At 38.5% G+C, this 25,210-nt stretch overlaps 1 protein-coding gene across 1 annotated transcript in view; it reads left to right on the plus strand.

Moving 5' to 3' along the window:
* Nucleotides 1–25,210, plus strand: part of ACER3 (alkaline ceramidase 3) — a 162,595-nt gene that overhangs the window by 122,072 nt on the left and 15,313 nt on the right. Inside the window, exons 5-7 of the mRNA XM_054437810.2 lie at nt 852–933; nt 5,752–5,787; nt 14,005–14,063. Coding sequence (XP_054293785.1) covers nt 852–933; nt 5,752–5,787; nt 14,005–14,063 — 177 coding nt within the window. The remainder of the gene's footprint in view (nt 1–851; nt 934–5,751; nt 5,788–14,004; nt 14,064–25,210) is intronic.

A 25,210-nucleotide genomic window follows, 5' to 3' on the forward strand; every position in this document is an offset into this window, starting at 1 on the left:
AGATTATTTATTTACTGTAAGGATATGAGGAAATTATATCCTTATTTATTACATCCTTATTTATTGTAAGGATATGAGGAAATTATGTGGAACCCAATAGCAGGAAGTACAGCCCCACCTTACTAGAACTGGAAGGACAGCTTCTTCCCCCTTCCCTCTTTTTGCCATTCCTTCCTCTCCACATGGCTTCACCTTTTTGTATCTGCTATATTTTTCTCTCCCTGTAGATTACTTCTACTCATTCATCTACTTCTTCATTCAATTTGGCTGCCCCCAAATATCAGCCTCAGACCTTGAGTCCATATGACTTTGACTCTCTATACCTTTTTTTTTGGAGACAGGGTCTTGCTCTGTCGTCCAGGCTGGACCCTCTATCTCCCAGGCTCAAGCTCTCCTCCCACCTTAGCCTCCCGAGTAGCTGGGACTACATGCCCATGTACATGGGACTACATGCCATGTACACCACCATGCCCACTAATTATTTTATTTTTTGTAGAGACAGGGTCTCAATTTGTTGCCCAGGCTGGTCTCAAAATCCTGCACTCAAGTGATCCTCCTGCATTGGCCACCGCACCCAGCTGACTCTCTATACTGAATTGATTCAGTCTCTCCCTCCCAAACTCCAGACTCTCAGGCGAGAACCTTTCATTGTCCCAGTTTAAGTCACGTGTCTAATCCTAGTCCTTCCAGCCTCTTAGAGGATAATAGGCAGTGCAGGTTTTCTCTATGAGTGGAAAGAAATGATGGATATCACTTATCATCGAGAGATATAGGCAAGTGGTAAAGCAGCATTCTATTTATGTTCCTACTTATATATTCTTTTAAAAGTTTCTTTCTCTCTTTTTTTCAAGGTTTGAATGTTTCAAGATCAAGAACTCAGTAAACTACCATCTGCTTTTTACCTTAGTTCTATTCAGTTTAATAGTAACCACAGTAAGTCATATTTTGTTTCTAACAGATTAAGCATGTAAATTCACCATTTATGGAGTTTGACATATTTTACTTCCAGTATTTGCTTCATGCTATCAAACTGAAATCTTTCTACACAAAACAAGAATATCACACTGACAAATATTGCTCCCTTGTTCCCTGTTCAAATGTTACTTCTCACTGTAATTGAAGTACTTTTAAAAATCTGTTTAGTTTTTAAAGGGAAAAAGCAAAAAAGCAAATATTTAGTAGCAATAATTGGGAAAAATTAATTTTTCTCATAGATGGACATATTAGCTCCTATTTGTTAAAAATGAGAGATTGGCTCTGCTCCATTGGTCCAAATGTGACTGTTTTAATGATTAACTTTTCTCTAGTAAGTTGAGATAGCTAGTCACTTCTAATTCTACATTAATGCTTTTTTTCTCAAGTAAATTGCATTTTATATTATGAAAATATTTATTTCAGAAAACATTTATTGAAAACTTACCATGTCAGGCACTAGAAATACAGAGATGATTAAAAAGCAGTTGCTATCTGTGAGGAGCTCATTCTGTTAGAGATTTTAGACATGTACACAAAGAATTGCATCAAAAGATAATAATTGCAATAATAGAGGTAAAAACTACTTATATGGTGATGAGATAAAGGAGGTTCAATCAAGGCTTCATGCATGGGTCAAGGAAAGCTTCTGAGAGGTGGCACTTGCACTAGAATTTAACTGATGAGTAGGAGTTCATCAGACCCCTGGGCAAGAGTGCAGTGAAGAATTTGTAGATAGCACTATTGTTTGTTCATAGGCAGAGAACTTTGAAACAACATAGTGAACTACCATTTTCAATCACTTACTATATGCCAGATATTGTAACTACATACTTTACCTTTATTGTCTCATTAAATCATCACCACTGGTAGAACTGGGCAAGATTTAATATGGCTGGAACATATGGTAATTGAAGGGCAGTGAATGAGTCTAGTGAATTAGACAAATGTCAGATTATAAATACCCTTCTATGCCTTGTTTGAGAGTTCAAATATTTATCCTCGAAGAAGTGTGGAGTGGTTAGGCGCAGTGGCTCACTCCTGTAATCCCAGCACTTTGGGAGGCTGAGGCTGGTGGATCACCTTGAGGTGTCAGGAGTTCATGACCAGCCTGGCCAACATGGTGAAACCCTGTCTCTACTAAAAATGGAAAAATTAGCCAGGTGTGGTGGCACTCCCCTGTAATCCCAGCTACTCAGGAGGCTGAGATGGGAGAATTGCTTGAACCCCGGAGGCGGAGGCTGCAGTGAGCTGAGATCGTGCCACTCCACTCCAGCATAGGCGACAGAGTGAGACTCCATCTCAAAAAGAAAAAAAAGAAAAGAAAAAGGTAGTGTGGAGCCAATAACTGGTTTAAAGGAAAGATGTAATCAGATATGTGTTTTAGAAAGATTGCTCTGGTTATGGAGGCTGGATTACAGGAGTATGAGGCTAGACCCAGGGACTTTTGTATTTGCTTTAGTAAGATATGAGACTCAGGTGAAAGTAATATAGCTGTGGGGTTGAAAAGAAACGGTCATAAGTAACAAACTGCAGGATATGTGACCCACTTCATAGTAGAGGGGGTGAAAGTAGAGTAAAAAGGAGTTGTCTAGAATGACTACTGGCCTGGTTGTCAGGATAGATAGTATGTCCTTAATCAAAACAGGAAACTTGGAGGATGAATAGCTTTTGCAGGATAGATAATGAGTAGGTTCGCACCATGGGGTAGGGGTAGAGATAAATTCATATGAAATGTGTTAAGATTGAGGTGCCTGACATTAATTACATCTGAGGCTTAACAGTTAGGCTGGCCTAAAGATGTAGATTTAGGATTTGTCAGGGTATAGATAGTACAAAAATATGAGAATAGATGACCTGAAAAAGTAGCATGGGCCGTTAAGATGACTAAAGGGACCAGCCACAGTGGCTCACACCTGTAATCCCAGCACTTTGGGAGGCCACGATGGGAGGACTGCTTGAGCCCAGGAGTTCAAGACCAGCTGGGCAACATAGTGAGACCTCGTCTCTACAAAACATTTTTTAAAAATTAGCTGGATGTGGTGGCATGCACCTGTAGTCCCAGCTACTCAGGAAGCTGAGGTGAGAGGATTGCTTGAGCCCAGGAGGTCAAGGCTTCAGTGAGCCATGATTGTGCCACTGCACTCTAGCCTGGGTGACAGAGTGAGACCCTGTTTCAAAACAAACAAAGACTAAAAGTACAACCTAATGAAATACTTACATTTGAGGACTAGGTAGAAGAAATGGAGCTAGCAAAAGAGACTGAGAACAAGTAATCAGGGACGTAAGAAAGCTAGGAGAGCCTGATGTCATGGAGTACAAAGATTTCTAGAAGTGAAAAATGGAAGAACAGTTGCCTCTGAAAGGATGAGTACAATGAAGATTGAGAGCTACTAGAAATTTTCAGTTGGAAGACCAGGTAACCTTAATGAGGATACTGTCAGTAGTAAACTGATGGAGGCAAAAGCCAAATTTCAGTTAGTTGAGATGTTGAATAGGAGGTTGAGAGGGCACATATGCACTATTTACTTGTTTCCACATTACTTTGCCGAAACTACTGTATTAGTCCCTTCTCATGCTGCTATAAAGAAATACCCAAGACTGGGTAATTTATAAAGGAAAGAAGTTTAATTGACTCACAGTTCCGCAGGGCTGAGGAGGCCTCCGGAAACTTAACAAATCATCGTGGAAGGTGAAGCAAACACATCCTTCTTCACATGGTGGCAGGAGAAAGAAGTGCAGAGCGAAGGGGGAAGAAGCTCCTTATAAAACCATCAGATCTCATGAGAACTCACTCACTATGATGAGAAAAGCATGAGGGAACCACCCCACCCCCATGATCTGTTCACCTCCCACAAAGTCCCTTCCCCAACACATAGAGATTACGATTCAGATTACAATTCAAGATGAGATTTTGGGTGGGCATACAACCAAACCATATCAACTACATATTGGTTAATCATGAAAGAATTGTAGAATTTCAGAGGTGAAATGAAGTCTTGTTATGATATGAAAGAAGAGAATCAAGTCTAGAGATTGTCAGTGACTTGCCTGGCCAATCAAGTTTATATAGAGAATTGGTGGGACAGACAGACTTGGAAGTCAGATTTAAGTTTGGATCCAGGCTACTTAAAAACTTTGGGACCTTGCAAATTACTTAATCTCTCTCAGCCTTAGTTTCCTTTATCTGTTAAATGAAGAAAATAATAGTATATATTTTATGTTAGTTGTGAAAATTAATACCTAACACATAGGAAGGACTCCATAATTATTTGCTTTAAAAAATGTCTTTAAGAGGTATGTCATTTTGCATTTCTTTTATTAGTAACAATGGGAATCTGATAGCATTACCTATATAAATGGAAATTAGTATTTTGAAATAAGAAATTTCAGAGATTAAAAGCATTCTCCCTTACTGGGTTTAGAGTTACAGATATACCATATCTCATACACATCATACTTTTAAAGCTCATAATGCTTAAAGGAAATAATCTGGGTTTGGTTTTTTTTTGTACTGAGGGTAGAAACTTCTGTAGCCAAGTAATAAAATTATATAAAATTTTATGGGATTGCTACATTAAATGAGGATATAGAAATATCTAAATCCAGTACTTACTATCAAAGATATTATAGTCTTGTAGGGAGAGAAACAAACTATTAAATGCCACAAAGTTTATACATGAAGAGTAATGGTAGAAAGGAGCGTGACTGGTTGCTTCTGCTGTATAGAGAAAGGATCAGAAAAGGCTTCAAGAAGGAGGTATAGTTTGAGTTGAATCCTAAAAGATGAGTAATGAGTAGAGGAAGATTTCTGAACAAAGTAAAGAGCAGCATGTTTAAATATACAGAAGCGTGAAACTAGCACATTTGAGGAAGCACAGTACTTTCTGGAGACTTGGATGAGGAGGAGACAAGAAAACAATAGTGAGACCAAACAGAAAGGAAGGAACCATGGAAGGATTTGAATGTTAGGCTAAGAAATTTGAACTTTGTCTTGCAAGTGATGAGAGTCATGGCAGGGTCATGACTTGAATTTTGATTCCCCTGTACCATATCATTTAAAAATTGTGCTCCTGTAGGGCAATACATGCATGTTAAATCTTAACTAGGCATTGAGCTTAATCATCCACATGACATTGGAACCTACAGCTAGGGTTTGTGTAACTGCGAATGCATCTAGAAGGTGAGTTAGAGATTTCTGGAAGCATAAGAAAGCACAAGAAATTTGTTTTAAATGTCTTCACTTACTGAGCGCCTACTGTATGCTAGACACTTTCAGGTATTTTAGCTTATCATTCCTCACCACTATTACTGTTCATTATCCAGATGAGGAAGGATGCGTCTTTTAGTTAAATTACTTGTCCAAGGCATGTAGCAAGTAAATGGCAGAAGTTGAAATTTACTCCTATCTCTAAGTCCAGTGTTCTTTCTGTTGTAGAACAGATCTGCTTTGGGGATTGTCAACATAACCTCTTCACTCCTCATGAGAATCCATGTATCCTTATCTCTCCTTGATACTGATCCAGAGTTTGGGGTGGTCCACAACAGATCTAAAACATTCTACTCACCATAACAGGGCTAAGCACTGAGGAAATCCTCCTGTAGATACTAGCCCTCCTGTGGCATGCCACTTGACCTGATTGCTTTTACATGGCTGGATTCAAGTCTGAGTAAGATGGGGGAAGCAGGAGAGGTTTGGGATTTGCAGAGTAATTGGAATCGGTTTTCCCCCCTTCATAATGTACTTCATTCACATGTGTTTTTTCTAATATTTTGCAGGTTTACCTTAAGGTAAAAGAGCCGATATTCCATCAGGTAATTTTTTGTAAATTATTACACATTAGATTGTTTAACGATACATGGCTGCTTTATGATTTCCTTGTCTAAGAAATGATATGCAGATAAAATTTTTTTTTAATGAAATGGTAGATGTTCTAAGGAAGTTCAGTGTTTAAAAGGGAGGTTGTAAACTCAAATGCTTACAGGAGTCAAGTGTAGGTAACAGGAATATACCTGGGACAGCCAATGCGCAGGTCTAGCTGGCTGTTGGTATCCAGTAATACAGGTGCAACATTGCTATTATAAGCAGAAAGAACCAGGAAGCATTATGCACATACACATAAAGTCTTTTTATGACATCTAGAAAAGACAGACTGAAAATTCCTTGATTATTTTCCCCCTAATATATTTTAACACATTTTTTGACATGGGAGGTGATGTACACTGAAGGAAGCAGACACAGGAAACTTTATTGTAGGAAATGGTGATTTAAGTGTATGCCATTATGAAACCAGAGTGAAATAAAGAAGCAGGCCTTTGAGTGTTGCCATGTGCCTGGTACTATGCTTACCACTACACAGACTTCTAATCTCACCAACAGTCCTACTAATGGGAAATTATTATATACATTTCAAGGAAAATGAGCTCAGAAATATTAAGTAATTTGCCCTAGGGTGACATAGTTATTAAGGGGGAGAGCCAGGATTATAACCTAGATTTGTCTGACTCCTTTTCATCATTCTTTTAACAGACTAGCAAACAAAAATGAATAAATAAGCACGCTTTTCAGAAGTGCCAGAGTTTTAAAATATTTTGTGCTTATATTAACATTTACTAATGTTCTTGTAACTTTTACAATTCAAGCTATACAATAATCATCTAACTGGAACCTGGCTTTTGAAATATATTCTATAACCACATTATTATGTCTTGCTTTTCTCCAGGTCAGCTGCAGGTAGATGAACTAAAGTAAATGCTACAGAAAAGACATCCTCACGGCTGGGCGTGGTGGCTCACACCTGTAATCCCAGCACTTTGGGAGGCCGAGGCGGGCGGATCACTTGAGGCCAGGAGTTCGAGACCAGCCTGGCCAACATGGTGAAACCCCATCTCTACTAAAAATACAAAAATTAGCCGGGCATGGTAGCGTGCACCTGTAATCCCAACTACTTGGGAGGCTGAGGCAGGAGAATCACTTGAACCCGGGAGGCAGAGGTTGCAGTGAGCCGGGATTGCACCACTGCACTCCAGCCTGGGCGACAGAATGAAACTCTGTCTCAAAAAAAAAAAAAAGAAAAGAAAAGACATCCTCACTTTCTTGTTTATTGTAACTTGAAATGATGCCATTATGTAATTACTATTTTATTTAGAAAGTTTTATTAACAGTATAAAAAACAAAGTTGGCCAGGCACAGCAGCTTATGCCTATAATCTTAGTCCTTTGGGAGGCTGAGGTGGGAGGATTGCTTGAAGCCAGGAGTTCGAGACTAACCTGGGAAACGTAGCAAAAAAAGAAAAAAAAAAAAAATCGGGCATGGTGGAACATGCCTGTATTCCTAGTTACTCGGGAAGCTGAGGCAGGAGGATCCCTTGAGCCCAGGAGGATCCCTTGAGCCCAGGAGTTTGAGGCTGCAGTGAATTATGATTGTGCCACTGCACTCCAGCCCAGGCAACATATCTCTTAAAATAATAATAAATAAATGAAGTTAATTTGTATAAATACCTCAGTTTTTATAAACTTCTTGTTTGCCTTTACTAAGAAAGAAAAATAATGACCACAAAAATATAAAATTTGGAAATTCTGGGTTAATTTTTACAAGTTTTATGACCATCTGTTTTTCATTTTGTGCTTTAGAACTATTTGACACTATGTAATAAAAAACAACTCTTAATAAGTAACTACCCCTAGTGCAATATCCATGTGTTTTTCCACTAATAAAGATTTTCTTCCCTATGTATAGCAGTAATATTTATTGATAAGAAGAGAAGCAGGATGAAAGCTAGGTCTATCCATGCCCACTGTGGCTTGTGTCCTAGGCCTAGAGATTAAAAATCAGGATAGAGAAATGAAGAAATAAGGGAATGCTAGAGTGAAGCAAATAAGAAATCTAAAGGTAAAAGACATTCATTCATTCAACAGATGTCTACTGTCTGCCTTCTCTATACCAAATTCTGAGCTGGAATTTGGAGATAGGCAGCGAAGCAAAGACTTTATGATCTACATACAGTCAAGCAGAGCTGGATTTAAAATCTAGTCTCCTCCACTTACTAACTGTACACCCTGGACAAGTTAGTTAACCTCTCTGAGCTGGCTTCCTCATTGTTCAACAATCTCCCCACCTTTCTTTTTGAAATAGAGCCTCACCCTGTCACCCAGGCTGGAGTGCAGTGGCTCAATCACAGCTCACTACAGCCTTGACCTCCTGGGCTCAAGCAGTCCTCCCACCTCAGCCTCCCAAGTAGCTGGAATTACAGGCACACACCACTACAACAGGCTGTTTTGCATCTTTTGTAGAGATGGGTTTTACTGTGTTGCCCGGCAGGTCTCAAAACTCCTGAGCTCAAGCAGTCTGCTCACCTCAGCCCCTGCCTTGGTGAAGCTCAGGCAGGGTTACAGGTGTGAGCCACTGTGCCCAGCCTGAACAAACCCTTTTTAAGTGCCTTCAGTGTTCCAGGCACTGTACTAGGCACAAGAGATACATACACTAGTGAATAAAATAACAAGCCCTGCCCTCAAGGAACTTACACCCTATCTCTATAGTAACCTCCTAAGTTTGAGGATTGAATGAAATAATGTGTATAAAACCCTTGTCACATAGTAAACACTCAATAAATGTTGACTAACATTAATATACATAGGCAAATAAGATATGGCCACTAATCTCAAGAAGATCATTGTCTAATCAGTAATACAGACTTGTAAAAATTAATTGCAGTATATAAGTCTTGTGATAAATATGTAAAAGCAGTGGTAATATGGACAAGGGTAAGCTCTATCTACTTAGATGACTCATAGAGGGGCTTCAGGAGAGTCTTGAAGATGAACAAGATGTCACAGGTAAAGAAGTAGAGAAAGGCTATTCCATCTATAGAGAAGCATGTGTTAAGACAGCAGTCCCCAACCTTTTTGGCATCAGAGACCGGTTTCGTGGAAGATAATTTTTCCACGGACAGCCAGGGGATGGTTTTGGGATTCCACCTCATATCATCAGGCATCAGATTCTCATAAAGAGCACACAACTTAGATCCCTTATATGTGCAGTTCACAATAGTGTTTGCGCTCCTATGAGAATCTAATGCCACTGCTGATTTGATAAGAGGCAGAGCTCAGGCGATAATGCTCACTTGCCTGCAGCTCACCTCCTGCTGTGCAGCCCAGTTCCTAAAAGGCTGCAGACCCGTACCAGTCTGGGGGATGTGGACCCCTGTGTTAAGGTACAGAAGTGTGAATTGGTAACTCTTGCACATGAAACAGGAGTACAAGTTCACCCAGGGATTTGTGGTAGTGTGCTGAGGTGTTTACAAAATCAGTGACTGCATCTGAACATTCCTATTTTCCTATAACATTTATTTTATTCAACCATATTGTAGGGATTAAACTTTTTTTTTTTTTTTTTTTTTTTTTGATAAGGAGTCTCACTCTGTCATCCAGGCTGAAGTGCAATGGCACAATCTCGGCTCATTGGAACCTCCACCTCCCAGGTTCGTTATTCTTATGCCTCAGCCACCCAGGTAGCTGAGACTACAGGCGTGTACCATCATGCCCGGCTAATTTTTGTATTTTTAGTAGAAACGGGGTATCGCCATGTTGGCCAGTCTGGTCTTGAATTCCTGGCCTCAAGTGATCTGCCCGCCTTGGCCTCCCAAAGTGCTGGGATTACAGGCATGAGCCACCGCACCTGGCCTAATTTTCGTATTTTCAGTAGAGACAGGGTTTTTTCGTGTTGGCCAGGCTGGTCTTGAACTTCTGACCTCAAGTGATCCACCCGCCTTGGCATCCCAAAGTGCTGGGATTACAGGCATGTGCCATCATGCCCAGCTGGGATTAAACTTTTTAAAGTTAAAACAAATATAAATATGTTACAGAACTGAGTACAATGACCACATGAATTTTTAGGATGAAATAAGAAACTTCTTTGAAGTTTGTGTTTTCAGTGTGCCTCTCCCATCTCTGTCCATCGGGAATAAGTCACCCTTCCTTTGCTATTAGGAATATTTCGTAGAAAAGTTTTAAAAGCATTGGTATACTATAAATATTTGGTATGGCTGGCCCTAACTGTAGGAGATGGGTTTGGATTACTAGTGAGGTGGTTAGGTCATGAGGAGCCCTTTATACTATGCTTAAAATTATAAGCAGTCAGGAGCCATTAAAGGGTTTTAAGCTGCAGTATGACCAAATCAGATTCTCATTTTAGAAAGATCATTGAAAGGCTATCTAGGGGCTGGAGGAAGGAAGTAAAAGGCCAAGGAAAGAGACAAGTTTGATTTCTGTTGCCCTAGTCCATTGAGAAAGGATTTTTAAAAAACCAGTGCTATAGGATGATATGAAATACACTATAGATATAACAAGTACATTTATATAGTATACATACATGCTAGAAGGTGATAACTGCTATAAAAAAGAAAAATAGGTTAGGGGATGTCCTTCCACTTACCCCTCCTTCACTCTCTCCAGTCACACTGAGTCTTGCTTTATATTTCAAACACAACAAGCATGTTTCCACTTTAGGACTTTGGCACTCACTATTGCCATTGCCTAGGATACTAGTACCCCAGCTATCTACATGGTTTATATCCTCACTTCATTCAGGTCTCTGCTTAAATGTTAACTTAGCAGAGAGGCCTTACCTAACAACTCTGTCTAAAATTACAGTCCATCCTTCTCTGTGTTATCCTGATTTAACTTTTATTAGTTGCTTTAGTAGAGAGAAAACACTAATAATATTTTTATAGCCTTTGGAGTTTGGAGACTGAAAACAACTATTAAATATAGAAAGATAAAATTTCACTATAAAAATATACATATTGTTAGATAAAAATTATAAGGAGCAGAAAAGTATATATTCTGTCATCTTTTTATTTTAAAAAAAAACCTCTATAAGTTGAGAAATCAAACTTATATAGCTGAACATGCTGCCAGCCAGATAAAATCAGTTTCTATATAGTCAGAAGGAGAGAATGAATACTAGGTAGGCCACTAGCAGTGGGGAGCATCAAAAGTATGGGGTAGGGGTGCTCTGGAGAGAAGAAAGTTAATTTGAAAAAGTCCCATGATGTTGCCAAGGCATAGGTTCTTTCCTAATGCATCATTTCATATGCTCAACATATTCCCTAGGAAATTCATTCTCTTTGACTCCTATATGCTGACAGTTCTGTTTCTTCAGCTGTGATTTTTCTTTTAAACTATAGACCTAGGAATCCAACTTCTGCTAGAGGTCTCTACTCAGATATCTCACTGGCACATCAAACTCTGAACGTATATGCAGAAGTGAACTCACTACTTTTCTCCCTAGTCTTTCTTCTCTTCATATATTCTCTAATCCAATAATTAATTTTGCCATGCACCTAACTATCCATGCCACAAACCAGGCCATCATCCTTGTCTTTCTTTCCCCCTCTCTAACTCCCATTCAAACTAATGATTAGTCTGAACCCTAAATTTCTCTCTAATTTAGCCACTTCTCTGCATCTCCCCTGATATTACCCTAGTTCAGGTCTCTATCTCTCACTTAGATTATTGCAACATGTTATCATTGGTCTGTTTCCTGTCAGTCTCACCTCCCTCTCTTTCTCCACTCAGCACAACAGGGACATCTTTCTAATACGTAAGTCTGACCATGTTATCTATTGGTGAAACCTTCATTGGCTTTCCATTATTTTTCCTTTTTTTTTTTTTTTTTTTTTTGAGACGGAGTCTTGCTCTTGTTGCCCAGGCCAGAGTGCAGTAGCGTGATCTTGGCTCAGTGCAACCTCCGCCTCTCAGGTTCAAGCAATTCTCCTGCCTCAGCCTCCAAGTAGCTGGGATTACTGGCACCCACCACCACACTCAGCTAATTTTTTGTATTTTTTAGAAAAGACAGGGTTTCACCATGTTGGCCAGTCTTGTCTCAAACTGCTGACCTCAGGTGATCTACCCACCTTGTCCTCCCAAAGTGCTGGGATTACAGGCATAAGCCGCCCCACCCAGCCTTTTTTTTTTTTTTTTTTTTTTTTTTTTCTGAGACAGTCTTGCTCTGTCGCCCAGGCTAGAGTGCAGTGGTGCAGTCTTAGCTCACTGCAACCTCCGCCTCCCGGATTCAAGCAATTCTCGTGCCTCAGCCTCCCAGGTAGCTGGGATTACAAGCATCTGCCACCACACCTGGCTAATTTTTGCATTTTTAGTAGAGATGGGGTTTCACCATGTTGGTCAGGCTAGTCTCGAACTCCTGACCTCAAGTGATCCACCTGCCTTGGCCTCACAAAGTGCTGGGATTACAGGCGTGAGCCACCACACCTGGCCTCTGTTACTGTTATATAAAGTCCAGCTCCTTAACATGACTTGAAAGGCCAGATTTGACCTCTGGTCTGTGACTCCATTTTTCCTATTCTATATTCCAACAATATACTATAAGGATCTTTTTTTCCTCCTTGTCTCTAGAATATAAGATATGACAATAACTCTCTTCCACTTTCTTTTAAGGTAACTGCTACGTGAGCTTCAGGTATAAAATTTTAAACACTGTATCCTCCAGAAAGACTGTCTACTGTATAAGTCTGGATTAGGTGGCCTTCCTATGTGTTTATAAAGTACTCTGTACAGTTCCTGCCATAGAGTTATAATACTATATTATAATTGCCTGGTTATTTATCTCTCCCTTTACTAGATTGTAATTGCTGTGAGTATAGGGATTATGCCTTTCTTGTTCACCATTTGTAGCAGTATAGCTGTGGTTATGGATTTAAGCTGGCAATGAGACCCTAATAAGCTTTAATCTAATACTATGTTTACTCAGCTTTATAGAAGGATACAGGGTGAGAGTTATAGCAGATGTAGCGTCTTCATCTCATCAGAAGACCCAGAACTATTCATACACACAGCTTCTTTTGTACCCTCATCCACATAAGATTCAGACCAGCCTGGGCAACATAGTGAGACCTCGTCTATACTAAAAAGAAAAAAAAATTAGCCGGGATGTGGTTACGCACACCTCTACTCCCAGCTACTTGCGAGGCTGAGGCAAGAGGATGGCTTGAGCCTGGGAGATCAAGGCTGCAATGAGCTATGATCGTGCCACTGCACTCCAGCCTAGACAACAAAAGATCCTGCCTCAAAAGAAATAAGAATAATAAAATAAAACTTAATCAAAATTCTATTATAACTCAAAAGCAAACAGTATTATTATTGCTTAGGAATGCATTTGTAGATGACTAGTTTAAGTTAGTAATTATATAAAGAAAAGCAAAACAATGTTTATAATACAAGTCAGGAGAGTGGTTTCCTCTAAGAAGGAAGGGAGAGGGTTGGACTGGGAAGACACACATGCAGCACTTCTTGGGGGTTAACAAGGATTTGCTTCTTGACCTGGGTGGTGCTTTCTCGACTATTGGCTTTATATGTATTTGCTAAATCATATTTTCCCACTAGGTTCAATTTTCTAGGTACTAATACTCATCTAATAGTCAATACAGAAAAGAAAGAAGAGCCAACGCTAGAAGATGTGGGAACATATAGAATAAAGAACATAGGAAAATGGATTAACTTTAGTCAAGAAGTGGGCACCTTTTTTGGAGACTAGGGATGAAAAAGAATGCCAGGGGAGGATGCATATGAATGCAGAAGCATTTAGAAGAGTTAAAAGAATTCAGGTTTATACTATTGTAAAATGAGAAGCACAATTACTGTATTTGCTGAAAGCAAAGCTAAAGAGAAGAGAGGAGCTAAAGGGAAAAGAGGAGCTAAAGATTATAAGGCAAAATTACAGCATTTGTTCAGGTTTCAGCAGATATTTAAAATTTCAAGGATCCATTCAGAATTAAAATTGATATAGGACTTCTGATACTGGTTATTTAATAAAGTTAAGCAGACTCTTAACTTTTCCTCAGAAGTTAGCATGATTTAGTGATTTAACACATTTTTTAAAATTCTATTCTTTAAAAGGTAATGAAGGATAATAAATATTTACATTTAATTGGGAAGGCTATTTTGGTAGGCAAAATAGACTTCCTTTGCCAAAGAATAATGATTGTACTAACCTCATTTTCCGTTCCTATTTAGGTCATGTATGGAATGTTGGTCTTTACATTAGTACTTCGATCTATTTATATTGTTACATGGTAAGTAGTTTGGATCATCTGCACTATGATTGAAGTATATTTAGACGTACAACAGTAAATCTATAGCCTAAATCAAAATAACACATAAAAGCTCACTTCAGTAGAGATGTTGGAAGAAAACTATAACCCAACATTTATTGTTATATTATAAGGAATACTGGATCTTCAGACAAGTTGTTAATGGGCATCATGTGAAAACTAGGGTTCCAAAATTAAAGACATGGGAAAATTAAAGAGAGCTGTCTATGATGGCCTTGTTTTGAATATTTATAAAATTCATTAGATATTAGAGACCTTAAAAATCCTATAGTTAAAAAAAATTGTTTTTGTCTTTCTTAAACCTACTTGACTAGGGAATTCCTTTTACATAGTACCTCCAAGGAAGGCTGTTAATGTCACAAAGAATTAGTATTTCATGAAAGATTATTTGGGAAATGGGTATAATCTTTAGGCATTCATGAAAATTAAATAAGAAATAACATTCATGAGATTACCTTAAATAGGGCCTGGCCACACAACAGGTGTTCAATAAATAAGTAGTATGATTTGTGGGTTTGTTCTTTTTTTTCTTTTTTATTAAACTTTTAGTTTCTAGATAACTGTAGAAATGCATACATTTGTAAAAAATAATAGATCCCAGTATCCTTTACCAATCTCCTCCATTTGTAACATCTTACAAAACTATATTACAATATCAAAACCAAGGCTTGATATGAATACAGTCAAGATACAAAACATTTCCATCATCAGAAGGATGTCTATGTTGCCCTTTTATAACCAGACCTACTTCCCTCCTGCCCCACCTCACTCCTCACTCCCTGTCCTTAACCTCTGGTGATCACTTAATCTGTTCTGCATTTCTGTTTTTGTCATTTCAAGAATGTTATATAAATGGTATCATATATATAACCTTTGAGACTGGCGTTTTGAACTCAGCATAATTATCTGGCGATTAATCCAAGTTGTTCAGTGTGTCAATAATTCATTCCTTTCTATTGCTGAGTAGTATTCCATGGTATAGATGTACCACAGTTTAACCATTCACCTGTTGAGTAACATCTGGATTGTTTCCAGTTTGGGGCAATCATGAATAAAGCTGCTGTGAACAATTGTAATGCAGGTTTTTATGGGAACACAAGTTTTCACTTCTCCGGAATAAATGCCCAGAGTGGAATTGCTAGGTTTTGTAGTAATTTATGTTTAGTTTTTCTCAAAACTGCTGAATTGTTTTCCAGAGTAGCTCCACCATTTTTACATTCCCACCAGCAATATATGTGTGATCCAGTTTCTTTGCATCCTCACCAGAATTTGGTAGTGTCACTATTTTTAATGAAGTTTTTTAAAATTTGCATTTCCCTAATGGCTAATCACGTTGAACATACCTTCCATGTGCTTATTTGCCATATGTGTATGTATTCTCCCTGGTAAAATTTCTGCTCATGTCTTTGCCTGGTTTCTCTTTTTTTATAAGAGATAATAAGGACAGTTTCTATTGTTTTTACAGTTGAGTTGTGAGATTCTAATTCTTTATTAAATATGTGATTTGTGAATTCTTTCTCCCAATCTATAACTTTTCATCCTCTCTTTCAATGAGCAAACATTTTTAATTTCAAAGAGGTCAAATTTATCAGTTTTATGGATTGTGTTTTTGTTGTCAAGTCTAAGAACTCTGTACCTACCTATAGATCCCAAAGATTTGTTCCTATGTTTTTTTTCTAAAAGATTGTATAGTTTTACATTTTACATTTAAGTCTGTGGTTTATTTTCAGTTCATTTTGTATAAGGTGTGAGGCATAGTGTGAGCTTCTGTTTTTTCCATGTGGATGTCCAACTGTTCTAAGACCCATTAGTGGAAAAGACTATCCTTTCTCCATTGAATTGCTTTTGCACTTTTGTCAACAATTATTTGGGTAGATTTGTGTGGGTCTGTTTTAGGGATCTCAGTTATGTTCCATTGATTGATGTGTCTCCCCCTCCACCAATACCACACAGTCTTGATTACTGTGGCCATATAAGTCTTCAAATCATATAGACTGATTCCTCCCACTTCATTCTTCTTTTTCAAAATTGCTCTAGCTATTCAGGTTCCTTTGCCTTTCCATATAAAGTTTAGAATAATATTGTCTAAATTTAAAATCTTGTTGAGATTTTAGGAATTATAGGAATTACATTAAATATGCATATCAATTTGCAGAGTTGACATCTTTAATATGTTGAGTCTTCCAATCCATGAACACAGTATGTCTCTTGATTTATTTAGATCTTTAATTTATTTCATCAGCATTTTGTAGTTTTCAATTTTTTAAGCAGTTGTGATATTGTATTTTTAAATTTTAGTGTCCACATGTTCATTGCTATTATATAGATACACAATTGATCATCTTTTATTCTGCCACCTTGTTGAAGTCAGTTCTAGGGGAGTTTTTTTGTAGATTGTTTTGTTTTGTTTTGTTTTTTGCTTTTTTTGAGATGGAGTCTCGCACTGTCTCCCGGGCTGGAGTGCAATGGCACGATCTCGGCTCACTGCAGCCTCCGCCTCCCAGGTTCAAGTGATTCTCCTGCCTCAGCCTCCCCAGTAGCTGGGATTACAGGCACCCGCCACCATGCCCAGCTAATTTTTCTGTATTTTTAGTAGAGACGGGGTTTCACTATGTTGGCTAGGCTGGTTTCAAACTCCTGACCACGTGATCTGCCTGCCTCGGCCTCCCAAAGTGTTGGGATTACAGGCATGAGACAACGTGCCCGGCCCTGTAGATTTGTTTTTAAGATTTGCTGCAAAGAGAAATAGTGTATATCCTTGTTCCTGATGTGTGTGCTTTTTAGTTCCTTTTTGCCTTATTGCCCTGATTAGAACTTCCAAGACTATGTTGAGTAAGAGTGGTGACAGCGGATCTCCTTGCCTTGTTTCCAATTCTAGGGGAAACACATTTAACCTTTCATCATTAAGTTAAATGTTAACTGTATGTTTTTTATAGACGTTCTTTATTACGTTGAGGAATCTGCCCTCTATACTAGTTTGATAGGGCTGCCACATATAATAAAATACCATTAGATTGGGTGGCTTAACCAACAAACTTATTTTCTCACAGTTCTGGAGGCTAGAAGTCTGAGACTAGGGTGTCAGCAGGTCTAATGTCTTCTGACACCCCTCCCTTTGGCATGCAATTGGCCACACAGAGAACACAGAGAGAAGGTGTTCATTTGGTCTTTTCTCTGTGCATGCCTGGGTCTGATTTCTCTGTGTGTTTGTGTCCTAATCTCCTTTTCTGATAAAGGACACCAGTTATATTAGATTAGGGCCTACCCTAATGACCCCATTTTAACTTAATTATCTCTTTAAAGAACCTATCTCTAAATAGTCACATTCTAAAGTACAGGGGGTTAGGACTTTAACATATGAATATCAGAGGAGACACACTATATCCTCTATTTTTTACTTTTATCATAACTTTCGTTATCATAAATGGACCTATAATACACTCTATTACTAATTTTCTTTATCATGAATGGGCGTTGGATTTTGTCAAACGCTTTTTCAGTATCAATTGATTTTATCATACTGTTTTATTCTGTAGTCTGTTAATAAGGTGGATTATATTAATTGATATGGGGATATTGATCCAGCCTTGTATCCTGGGATAAACCTTACTTATGTAATTCTTTTTATATATTCTGAATTCTTCACTTGTTAATATTTTGTTAAGGATTTTTGTATCTGTATTCATGAAGGATATTGGTTTGTAGTTTTTATTTTTGTCCTGTCTTTTTCTGGTTTTGGCATCAGGATACTATACGTTTCATTAAATGAATTGGGAAATGTTGCTCCCTTCTATTTTCTGGAATAAATTGTATACAATCAGTGTATACAATTTATACTCTTCTTTAAATGTTTGGTAGAATTCTCTAGTGAAACCATCTGGGCCTGGAAATCTGTTTTTTGGGGCATTTTAAAATTACACATTTTAAAAATAAAGGAAATTCTGACACCTGTTACAACAGGGATGCACCTATAAGACATTAGGCTAAGCGAAATAAGCCAGTCACAAGAGGACAAATACTACATGAGTCCACTTATATGAGGTTCCTAGAGTAGTCAACTTCATAGAGACACAAATAAAATGGTGGTCGGGGCCTGGTGGGGAGTAAGATGAGGGGGTTCCCTGGGGAAGGCATTGGAGAGTTATTGTTTTATGGGTACAAAGTGCAGTTTGGGAAGATGGAAAAAGTTCTGGAGATAGTGGTAAGGGTTGCACAACAATGTGAATGTACTTAATGCTACAGATCTGTATACTTTAAAAGGGTTAAAAAAGTTAAACTTTATGAAATTTTAACATAATAAAATGTTTACATTAAACATACGCAGAAAAATAAATACAGGTTCAGCTTCTTTAATAGTCATGCAGTTATTCACTTTTTTCTTTTTTCTTCCACTCTTGTTGAAGACATGCAGCTATTCAAATGATTGATTTTGGGTGAATTGTGGTAGTTTGTGTTTCTTGAGGCATTGGTTAATTTCATCTAAGTCATCAAAATTTATGTGTGTAGCATTGGTTGCAATATTCCCTTGTTTTCCTCTTGATGTTGAGAGGGCTTGTAGTGATAATCTGTTTCATTCCTAATATTGGTAATGTGTTAGTCTTCTCTCTTTCTTTTTTGGTCAGCCTTGTTAGAAGTGTCTCAAATTTTATTGATCTTTTTAAAAACCAGACTTTTGTTTGATTGATTTTCTCCATTTTTCATTTTTCAGTTTCATTGATTTCTGTTCTTTATATTTTCTTCCTTTTGCTTGTTGTGGGTTTATTTTCATTTCTTTTTCAAGGTTCTTGAGATGGAAGCTTAAATTTTTATTTCAGACTTTCCTATTTCCTAATGAGCATTTAGTGCTATAAATTTTCCTCTCAGCACTGCTTTAGCAGTGTCCCACAGCTTTTTATATGTTGCATTTCATTTTTATTCAGTTCAATGTACTTTTTAAAATTTCTCTTGAGACTTTCTCTTTGACCCATGTATTATTTAGGTGTATGTTGTTTCACATTCAAGGGTTTGGAGATTTTTCTATTGTCATTCTTGATTTCTGGTTTGATTTCATTGTGGTCAGAGAACACACTCTGCATGATTTCATTTTTCTTAAATTTGTTGAGGTTTGTATTATGGATCAGGTTATACCAGGGATATTTATGCCAAGGATATCTTGGCATATGTTCCATGTTTGTTTGAAAAGAATATGTATTCTGCTATTGTTTGATAAAATCTTATACATATGTCAATTAGATCCTGTTGGTTGGTGGTTGTGTCAGTGTTCCCCATGACTACCCTCAGGTCTGATGATTCACTAGGATTCACAGAACTCAGCAAAGCTGTTATACTCATAGTTAAGGTTTGTTACCTAAAGGTCAAACTGATACAGCATGGCCCAAGACCCCAGGCAAATAAAAATAGGTGTTTCCTATAAATCACGTTAGTTGCATAAACTATCTGGCATGGCCCAAAGTGTCAAGTATACAAAGACACTCTTATTGGGCAGGATTTTCTAAGGTCTCAGAAGTTATCTCCGAGGAGCCAGTCAAGAGCCAGTCCTTTCTTTGAAATGTGCAGTGTTTGTGCTCCAAGCCCACCGACTTAGCTATTTAATGCTCAATGGTATTTTTTAGTTATTCTGTATCATTGTTGATTCTCTATCTAGTTGTTCTATCAGTTGATGACAGAAAAATATTGAAGTCTCCAAACATGATTTTGGACTTAACTATTTCTCCTTCATTCTATCAGTTTTTGCTCCACACATTTTGCAGGTCTATGTTGATGCACAGACATTTAGAATTGCTATATCTTCTTGGTAGATTGGCCTTTTTGTCATTATGTAATGTTCCTCTCTGAGTCTGGTAATCTTCTTTGCTCTGAAGTCTAATTTATCTGATTAATATATCCATATTAGCATAGCGTTCTTTTGATTAATGTTTGTGTGGCATATCTTTTTTCATCCTTTTAGTTTCAACCGGATCATACTGTTATATTTGAAATGCATTTCCTTTAGACATTATATAGTTGAATTAGTTTGAGTCATGTTTTTAATCCACTCTTCCAATTTCTTTTAATTGGTGTATTTAGATCATTTATATTAATATAATTATTAATATATTAGAACTTAACTGCCATTTTATTTTTTGTTTTCTATTTGTTCTCTCTGGTTTTTTGCTTTTGTATGCTTTTTCCTGCCTGTGAGTTACTTTATTAAACTTTTTCTTTTTCTTTTCTTTTTTTTTTTTTGAGACGGAGTCTCGCTCGTCCAGGCTGGAGAGCAGTGGCGCGATCTCGGCTCACTGCAAACTCCGCCTCCCGGGTTCACGCCATTCTTCTGCCTCAGCCTCCTGAGTAGCTGGGACTATAGGTGCCTGCCACCGCACCCGGCTAATTTTTTGTATTTTTAGTAGAGACGGGGTTTCCACTGTGTTAGCCAGGATGGTCTCAATCTCCTGACCTTGCGATCCGCCCGCCGTTAGTGTGTCTATAGTGCTTATGTTTCTCTTTGTATTGCTTTTTTAGTGGCTGCTCTCAGTATTACTTTATGTATACATACCCTATCAGAGTCTAATGTTAATCAGCATTTTACCAGTTCCAGTAAAGTACAGAAAACTTACCTCCCTTTCATGTGTCTGTATTCGTTTCCTAGGGCCACTATGACAAAGTACCACAAGCTATGTGGCTTTAAATAACTAAAATTTATTGTATCACAGTTCTAGAGGCTAGAAGTCCCAGATGAAAATGTCTCAGGGCCATGCTCCCTCTGAGACCAGTTGGGAAATTCTTCCTTACCTCTCTTCCTAGCTTCTAGTAGTTTGATGGCAAGCTTTGGCATTCCTTGACTTATAGCTGCATCAGTCCAGTCTTTGCCTTTGTCACATGGCATTCTCCCCATGTCTGTGTGTCTTCACATAGCTATCTTCTTATAAGGACACCAGTCATATTGGAGTAGGGCCCACCCTACTCTAATATAAACCCATCTTAAATAATTATATCTGCAAGGACTTTATTTCCAAATTAGGTAACATTCTGAGGTACTAGAGTTATGACTTCAACATATCTTTTTTAGAGGTGAAAAATTCAACTCATAAGAATGCCTTTACCCTGACCCATTTAAACTATAATTGGTATAATATATATATACATACATATATATATAATATATATATATATTTTTTTTTTTTTTTGAGCCAGAGTTTCGCTCTTGTTGCCCAGGCTGGAGTGCAGTGGCACGATCTTGGCTCACTGCAACCTCTGCCTCTCGGATTCAAGCAATTCTTCTGCCTCAGCCTCCCAAGTAGCTGGAATTACAGGCGCTGCCTCCATGCCTGGCTAATTTTTATATTTTTAGTAGAGACAAGGTTTCACCATGTTGGCCAGGCTGGTCTCAAACTCCTGACCTCAGGTGATCCACCCACCTCAGCCTCCCAAAGTGCTGGGATTACAGGAATGAGCCACTGCGCCCGGCTGTCTTTAATATTTTGTCTCCATGCATTTAGAACCATATCAGACGGTGTTATGATTTTTGTCTTAATCATAATACATAGTTTAGAAAACTCGAGAAGGAAAATGTGTTGTGTCCTCCCACATTTATACTCATTTCCATTGCTCTTTCTTCCTTCCTGATGTTCCATGATCCCTTTTTTCATCATTTCCTTTCTGTTTAGAGAACTTCCTTTAGCCATTTTTTAGGGTGGGTCTCCTGGAAATGTAGTCTCTTAGGTTTCCTTCACGTAAGAATGTCTTGATATTTATTTTGTTCCTAAAGGATGTATTTACTATATATAAAATTCTAGGTTGACAATTATTTTCTTTCAGAATTTGAAAAATGTCATGCCACTTCCTCTGCCCTTCACATTTTTTTTAATGAAAAATCCTTTATCATTTGAATTGTTTTCCCCCGTAGGTAAGATGTTGTTTGTCTCTCACTACTTCAAGATTTTCCTATGTCTTTAGTTTTCAGAAGTTTGGCTAAAGTTTGTCTTAATGTGAATTTCTTTGGGTCTAACATGTTTGAGCAGGGCTCATGCCTGTAATCCCAGATACTTGGGAGGTTGAGGTGGGAGGATCGCTTGAGGCCAGGAGTTCAAGACCAGACTGGGTATCATAGAGATACCCCATCTGTAAAAAATAAATATAAAAATTATCCAGGCATTGTGATATATACCTGTAGTCCCAGCTGCTCGGGAGATTGAGGCAGGAGGATTGCTTGAACCCAGGAGTTCGAGGCTGCATTGAGCTAGGATTGCACCACTGCACTCCAGCCTGGGCAACAGAGCAAGACCCTGTCTCTTGAAAAAAAAAAAACTTAAAAAAATCACATGTTTTGAGGTTGGCTCAGCTTCTTGAATCTGTGTGTTTGTTGTTTTTAGTTAGGGAATTGTTGAGTTTTTTGTTTTTATTTTGTTTTTTTAACAAATTTAGAAGTTTTTTGCCATTATTTTATCAAGTACTTTTCAGCCCTGCTCTCTTCCTCCTCTCCTTCTGGGGGACACCAATAACAAGACACTTAGATCTTTTGTTATAGTCCCACAGGTCCCTGAGCACCACCTCATTACTGCCAGGTACTCATAGAAGTCTAGGTTCCTCTTTGGCCTCTGTTGGCAAGCCAGGGGGAGAAGAGGCTCTTGATTAACTGCTGGGCTGAGATGGGAGCTCCCTCTCCCTACTAGGCCACTGCTTTGTCTGAGAGGGGAAGGATTGCTTTAATATTTGTCACCATCTGGTTTCCACTGACACCCACGTGGTGTGGCCATGGTATCTCTGGCCAGTGGTGAAAATTCTGACTCTGCAGTAGGTCTCTGACACTACCCCAGTAGGGAGGGAAAACAGTGTCTCATCATTGCCACGGGAAGATAGATATCCAAGCTCCTCACATGGTCTCTAAGGGAATGAGGAACTAATTACTGTGGGTGGGGATGAGAGTCCCAAGCCTTCACTACTTGGCCTTCTTAACCTGGCATGGGGTTGAAGCACCTTCTAATACCCTGATGAGAATGGAAGTCTAGGCTCCCCATTCAGCCTTTGTGGCATGAGTGGGGAATCTATTGCATGGCAGGGTGACTATAATGTATTATATATTTCAAAATAGCTAAGATAGCAAATTTCAGATTTCTCCCCACAAAAAAATAAGTGATGGGTATGTTAATTAGCTTGATTTAATCATTCCACATTGTATACATATGTCAAAACATCACATTGTTCTCCATAAATGTATATAATTATGATTTATCAATTTAAAATAATATTAATTTTTTAAAAAGAAAACACATGGAACTCACCACTGTATCATTTCTCAGGTCTCAAAGTCCCTAGTTAGTCTGCTTCTTCTCAACACCTTTCAGGGTCTTCTTATGTTTGTCTTATATATAATGCTCAGCAGTTTTAGTTTTACTTAGTGGAATGAATATGAAAAAGTATATCCACTTCATCTTCCCAGAAGCCCAAGTCCCAGTTTATTCTGTTTTTAATTTAGGCCCCTTAGGTAAATATAAAGAAGCATAAAATACAGTCCTTGACTTAAATCAAGTCTGATAGACAGGGTACCAATACTTTTAGAAACACAAATGACAGACCTTTAAAAAGCACTTAACAGTGGCAATCCTGTGAAATAAAAGCAACTTTCTTCCATCTGTCTTGCCACAACTTCTTTCCTATATGTCCATTTGTTGATCATTTCATTTAGCACTGGTCATTATTTCCTTATCTGTCTGCTCAACTAGACTGTGAGCTTCTTAAAGTCTTAGTTATCTTGGTAATCCCTGGATCCCAGGATAGTGCTTATCCATAAATGTTTTTAAAATCAAATTGAAACTCTTAAAACTTTTGTTACTTTTGTCTGATGAAACATCTGAAAATTCCTCCTGTAACAAAACACCTAGAAATTCTAAATATAATATAACAAACATCCTTTAAATGCCCAGATGAGTTCAAAAGAACATAAAATTCCAGGCTGGGCATGGTGACTCATCCCTATAATTCCAGCACTTAGGGAGGCCAAGGCAGGAGGATTACTTGAGCCCAGGAGTTTGAGACCAGGCTGGGCAATAATAGGGAGACCTAGTCTATACAAAAAGAAATTTAAAAATTAGCGAAGTGTGGTGATGCATGCCTATAGTCCTAGCTACTTGGGAGGCTGAGATGGGAGAATCACTTGATCTCAGGACACTGAGGCTGCATTGAGCCATGATTGTACCACTGCACTCCAGCCTGAGCAACAGAGCAAGACCCTGTCTCCAAATAATAACAATCCAAAGTATCTGTATTAGGCCATTATTGCACTGCTATAAAGAAATACTAGAGACTAGGTAACTTATAAAGAAAAGAAGTTTAATTGGCTGACAGTTTTTTAGGCTTTACAGAAAGCATGGTGTGGCATCTGCTTGGCTTCTGGGGAGGCCTCAGGAAGCTTACAATCATGGTGGAAGGCAAAGGGGAGCAGACACGCTACATGGCAAAAGCAGAAGCAAGAGAGAGTAGGGGCGGTTCCATACACTTTAACCAACCATATCTCTTGAGAACTCACTCACTACCGCAAGGACAGAACCAAGCCATGAGAGAGTGCCCCCATGACTCAAACACCTCCCACCAGGCCCCACTTGGAACACTGGGGATTACATCTCAACATGAGATCTGGAGGGGGCATCAAATCCAAAGAAGGAGCTGCAAACTACAGTGACAAATGAGTACTTAGATCATGGTCAACTGGCCAGGCACAGTGGCTCACACATGTAATCCTAATATTTTGGGAGACTACAGTGGGAGGACTGCTTGAGCCCAGGCATTCAAGACCAGCCTGGCAAAGAAGTAAGAACCCACTTCTACAAAAAAAATTAATAAATTAGGTAGGTGTGGTAGCACATACCTTTAGTCCCAGCTACTCAGCAGGCTGAGGCAGGAGGATTGATTGAGCCCAGGGAGTCAAGGCTGCAGTGAGTCATTATCACACCACTGCACTCCAGCCTGGGCAACAGAGTGAGACCCTGTCTCAACAAAAAGAGAGAGAGAGAGAGATTGTGGTAAACATCAAGGCATTTGAAGATACCATGAAACCAGAGCCTTAGGTTTGAAGCCACAAAACAGAAGGCAAAGTTTTTGGTATGTTTCAGACCGGCAATTGGAACTATTTC

Source organism: Pongo pygmaeus, chromosome 9 (genome assembly GCF_028885625.2).
Source record: "Pongo pygmaeus isolate AG05252 chromosome 9, NHGRI_mPonPyg2-v2.0_pri, whole genome shotgun sequence".
NCBI classification, from domain to species: Eukaryota; Metazoa; Chordata; class Mammalia; order Primates; family Hominidae; genus Pongo; species Pongo pygmaeus.